The sequence below is a fragment of the Lolium perenne genome, chromosome 3 (assembly GCF_019359855.2).
Source record: "Lolium perenne isolate Kyuss_39 chromosome 3, Kyuss_2.0, whole genome shotgun sequence".
Classification (NCBI taxonomy): Eukaryota; Viridiplantae; Streptophyta; class Magnoliopsida; order Poales; family Poaceae; genus Lolium; species Lolium perenne.
The window spans coordinates 247,490,567-247,496,012 of NC_067246.2; the positions used below are offsets into that span (position 1 = coordinate 247,490,567).

Below are 5,446 nucleotides of genomic sequence, written 5' to 3' on the forward strand. Positions count from 1 at the left end.
CATGGCAGCGCAGCGCAGCGACAGTAACCAGAGTAGCAGACCCAAGTGAACCGAGCCGGTGGACGATGATGGAGTGACTGATGGGAGCTGGGGGTCGCCACCGACACCGTCCCCGGCTCCACGCAACGAATCATCCACCCATCCCACAAGGCCCAGGGCCCAGGCCCGCACCTCACGTGTCCCGTTGCCTTCGCTGCCCCGCGATTTCGTTAACTACCCCCACGCAGGCAGCGCTAATCGCTCAATCAGTCCGGCCGACCGCGACCCGACGACACAAGTCCGCCATTTGCCGATCCCGATGAAAGTGCCATTCCTCCGTTAATTAATCTCGTCGCGTTGCAGCACCTTCCTTGTTTCAGGGGGCAGATTACGTTAATCCAGCCGCGCGAACTCGTGCGTAAAGGCCGTCCTCTGCTCCTACTACTACTACTCCAGCTGGAAGCAGGGAAGGTGCGGTGGTAATCATAGGTGGAGGCTGTATAAAGGCTGGGCTTGTCCCGAGCTCAGCGGCGCTGGATCCCCCCGCCGCTGTCTCGTCTTCCTCCCGGGATCCATCCTCAGTTCCTCACTGGACTAGTGTCTGTCTGACACTCTCTCTCCCCTCTGCCATTACCTTCCAGCTCTATCCTCTAGCTAGCTAGCTAGGCGCTGTGTCTGATGAGGAGGTGAGGGGGAGCCACAGCCAGCAAGAAGCGTGTGCAATGGCGCCCTGGTGGGGTCAGGAAGCGCGGGTACCCGGCGGCGGCGGGGGCGGGACGCCCGTGGTGGTGAAGATGCAGACCCCGGACTGGGCCATCTCGGAGGTGCCGCCGTCGCCGGGCTCCCCGGCCGCGGGGGGCAAGGACGGGCGGGGCAAGAACGCGCGCCAGATCACCTGGGTGCTGCTCCTCAAGGCGCACCGCGCGGCGGGCAAGCTCACGGGCGCCGCCTCCGCGGCCCTCTCCGTTGCCGCCGCCGCGCGGCGGCGGGTGGCGGCGGGGCGGACCGACTCCGACGCCGACGCCCCGCCGGCGCCCGGGGACGAGAGCCCCGAGATGCGCACCAGGTTCTACGGCTTCCTCCGCGGCTTCCTCCTCCTCTCGGTCCTCCTACTCGCCGCCGACGTCGCCGCGCACGCGCGGGGGTGGCACCTCGTCGTCGGCCTGGACGACGTCGGCGGCCTCTTCGCCGCGGGATACGGGGCCTGGATGCGCGCCCGCGCCGCCTACCTCGGCCCGGCGCTGCAGTTCCTCACCAACGCCTGCGTCGTGCTCTTCATGATCCAGAGCGCCGACCGCCTCGTCCTCTGCCTCGGGTGCTTCTGGATCAAGCTCCGGGGGATCAAGCCCGTGCCCCTCTCATCCGCCGCCGCCGCCGGCAAGGATGCGGACGACGTCGAGACTGGCATGGAGGAGTTCCCCATGGTGCTCGTGCAGATTCCAATGTGCAACGAGAAAGAGGTGAGCAAATTCCCACTTTCTTGCCTCCTAATTTCCTGTGCTTGTAATGCAGTTTGGGATTGGGCGTCCAGTCCCCAGTCCGCATTGGCGGTTCCAGAGATCGAAAGATTCGGATTTGAGCTGCAATTTGGGGACCTCAACGGGTGGATAGGAACTAGTGTAGGGCTGTTTAGATTGGGTTATCCTGGCTTGGGTGTAGTGCCGGCGACGCATAATATTTGGCCTCTATCACTTTGGGATTGGAGTGTTGCTCACTACAAGATAGAATGAAACGGTTTCTCTTTTCCACCAAACTCCAAAGTGGACTATGTCTATGTGTGGTGACGTTATGAATTGTTTGGTGGACTGAAGATTTCGGTTTCGGGTTTAGAGTATTTGGACCAAATAGTTTCATTTTTGGGGATGCCGTGCTTGAGTGTTTCTAAAGAACACTTGTGTCTTGCTAGTTTTGCAACTTCTTTTCAGTTCCATGACACACTCTAGATGTCGCTGTCAATTAGCTCATTCCTTTCAAGTAGACGCCAATATATAGCTTCATTTCAAACGATCCTACATCAGGGAAATCCGGAGTAAACTGTGCAATTAGTTTTGTAACCTGCATCAGATGTAGCTCATTCCTTTGATTGATGTGCATGCTTGCAGGTGTATCAGCAATCCATAGGAGCTGTCTGCAACCTGGACTGGCCAAGATCCAACTTCTTGGTGCAGGTGCTGGATGATTCTGATGATGTCGTGACTTCAGCTCTTATCAAGGAGGAGGTCGAGAAGTGGCAGCGGGAGGGTGTCCAGATATTGTACAGACACCGGGTGATCCGTGACGGCTACAAGGCTGGAAACCTCAAGTCGGCCATGAACTGCAGCTACGTGAAGGATTACGAGTTTGTTGTCATCTTTGATGCTGATTTCCAACCACAAGAAGACTTCCTAAAGCTAACTGTGCCCCATTTCAAGGTTAGCTGAAATTTCTCACACATACGCGTTACATTCTTATTAAGGGCAACTCCGTGAAAGTTCTATCATCTGACTAGCTGAGTGTGGGGACTTCCAGGGCAAAGAGGATGTTGGACTAGTTCAGGCAAGGTGGTCTTTTGTAAACAAGGACGAGAACTTATTAACTAGGCTGCAATATATAAATCTGTGCTTCCACTTTGAGGTGGAGCAGCAGGTTAATGGGGCATTCCTCAATTTCTTTGGGTTCAACGGAACCGCTGGAGTGTGGAGAATCAAGGCACTCGAAGACTCTGGAGGATGGATGGAGAGAACAACAGTTGAAGACATGGATATTGCTGTCCGAGCACATCTCAAGGGGTGGAAGTTTCTGTATCTTAACGATGTTGAGGTACGAAAATAAACTCTCTTATGTTTTTTTTTTTTTGAAATTTCCGTATGTTTTTATGAAAATTATATTTAATATTAAAATTGCAATGAATCATTCAAACTGTGGTACACGATTTCCTTTTCAGTGCCAGTGTGAATTGCCGGAGTCATATGAAGCATACAGAAAGCAACAACATCGATGGCATTCTGGTCCGATGCAGTTATTCAGACTCTGCTTTATGGACATCATTAAATCAAAGGTACTTCATCTTATAAGCGTATTCTCTTGTAAATACACTTGGTTGTCCTTTTCTTGCCATTGAGAATTGTTGCTGCATTCAGTACAGTTGATTAAGGCACACCGGCAGGATGAATATTTTCCAGAAAGCACGAGTAGGATATATGTTTGCAAGTTTTCATCACTAAATTATACAGTTATGTAAACTTTGTTCTGGTTGTAGTTCAGTCAATTAAAATCTAGTAGCATCGAACGTAGGTTGCAGTACCAAACTAATTACCGGGTTTCTTGGAAATTGACTTCTACAGACTGAATCAGTTGTTACTTTTGTGGCTTGAGCTTTCCCTGCATCCATCCTGGTCCTTCGCAATATAGGACGCTTGTTTGTATTATGCTGCAGAACGGGAAAAGGGTCTTGTTTGGGTTTCTATTCCATAACAACCACCTATTGTTTGGTGGTTCTTTATTAAACATATAATTAGTATAACATATTGACTTGTTTGCTTTCCTAAATTCCATTGTTTTCAATGCTCGCCATTCACGTTTTTCCTGCACATATCTTTGACATTTAATGAAGCCTATTTGGTCAAATCTAGCATACAGTCAAATCTGTGTGAATTGTGCAAATGTACAACTTAGTTTTCAAGATGCATGCTTTTCATTTGTCATTTTCTATTTAACATTTGATCAGCATGCTTAACTTTTCACATTCCCCAATTTTTTATGTATCATTACATCAGGGATGACATTACTTAACTCTGTTGCAGATTGGTTTTTGGAAGAAGTTCAACCTCATATTCCTCTTCTTTCTCCTCCGCAAACTTATTTTGCCCTTCTATTCCTTCACACTTTTCTGTGTTATCCTTCCCATGACAATGTTTGCTCCTGAAGCTGAGCTACCTGCTTGGGTAGTATGCTACATTCCAGCAATCATGTCCTTACTTAACATACTCCCAGCCCCAAAGTCCTTCCCATTCATTGTACCCTACCTTTTGTTCGAGAACACCATGTCAGTGACCAAATTCAACGCCATGATCTCTGGCTTGTTCCAGCTCGGGAGTGCCTATGAGTGGGTTGTCACCAAGAAATCAGGCCGTTCTTCTGAGGGCGATCTCGTCGCCCTTGTCGAGAATGAGAAGCAATCTAAGCACCAGAGAGTAGGGTCTGCGCCCAATCTTGACTCCCTAGCAAAGGAGGAGTCCCGCCCTAAAGTGGATCCCCAAAAGAAGAAACACAATAGGTTATACAGAAAAGAACTAGCACTCTCCTTCCTTCTCTTGACAGCAGCTGCTCGCAGCTTGCTGTCGGTTCAAGGCATACATTTCTACTTCCTTCTGTTCCAAGGAGTCTCGTTCTTGCTGGTCGGACTCGATCTTATTGGCGAGCAAGTTGAGTGATAGGATACAAGGAGTATAATGGGATTTTTCTTTTTTCATTTGAAGCGCGTCGAACATGCCAAACTATACACGATTTGAAGCATACCGTACGCGAGAAGCTCCGGCTGATGGTCCTCGCTTGTGAGTGGGTTACAGACTTACAGTCGGATCAGAGACACTGAAATGTGGGTTGGGGTTGTAGATATATTGGCTTGGGACTTGGCCTGTGAGATATAGTCCTTGATGTCTCATTCTTTTGTAAGAATCTTTCAGTGGTTAACTAGATTGGGTTATTTTCTTCTTGACAGTTTACCTTCAAATGGAGTGATACTACTGTCGCGTCTGTAATGTACTTTGGCCCGGTACTACGAATGCATAGTGATACTTGTTCTGCACCACACCATGAAATGTTTCTGCGTTGCCTGCTGTATTTCGTGAATATGATCCATGGAATGAGAGGAATATTACTTTGGCTTGAGATCCGCATCCGGAGTCGACGACGAGCCCTGTTTGGTTTTTGTCACATCCTGAAAGGGATAATTAGACTAAGTTTCAGGGCTTTGTTCCCTTGGATTTGCGAACAGTCCATGTGGCCGCGAATAGGAAATACCTTGTGTGATTGTCCTCTGCGACGAACTGTTGATGCTGTTATGCTGTCGTCTTCAACACTTTGCAGTCTGGTACCATGCTACTTTGGTGGAGCAGTTCGGTAATGAGAAATATATATATGTGTCGAACAGTTGTGTTACTGTATGCTGCCAAAGTGAACGAAAGGTGGGTAACATGCTTGCCAACACGCTCGGACCTGCGCACAGCGTGTGCGTGTCCCCTGGTAGTGAAAAGGAGCCGAAAGAAGTCTCCCTCCCGCATGCTCATAACGGCTTCTTGTCATCTTCAAAGTTCAACAACGTTAAATTGAATTTATATTTATATATATCAGTCCATTCCGAATTATAAACTGTTCTTGTAACTTTTTCTAAACTATATGTATCCAAACGTATTTCCGTGTGTTGTTTACTCATTTCCACTCACATGTAATTCATATTGTAATATCTAGAACATCTTATAATTTGAAA

General features: G+C 48.9%; 1 protein-coding gene across 1 annotated transcript; it reads left to right on the forward strand.

The window, feature by feature from the left end:
• Positions 1–701: 701 nt before the first annotated feature.
• LOC127344628 (probable xyloglucan glycosyltransferase 1) lies at positions 702–4,768 on the forward strand. Its single transcript, XM_051370943.2, has 5 exons — positions 702–1,439; positions 2,082–2,390; positions 2,488–2,778; positions 2,903–3,016; positions 3,762–4,768. Exons 1-5 carry the CDS (start codon positions 702–704, stop codon positions 4,389–4,391), a joined length of 2,082 nt encoding a protein of 693 aa, XP_051226903.1. The 3' UTR covers positions 4,392–4,768.
• Positions 4,769–5,446: the final 678 nt, after the last annotated feature.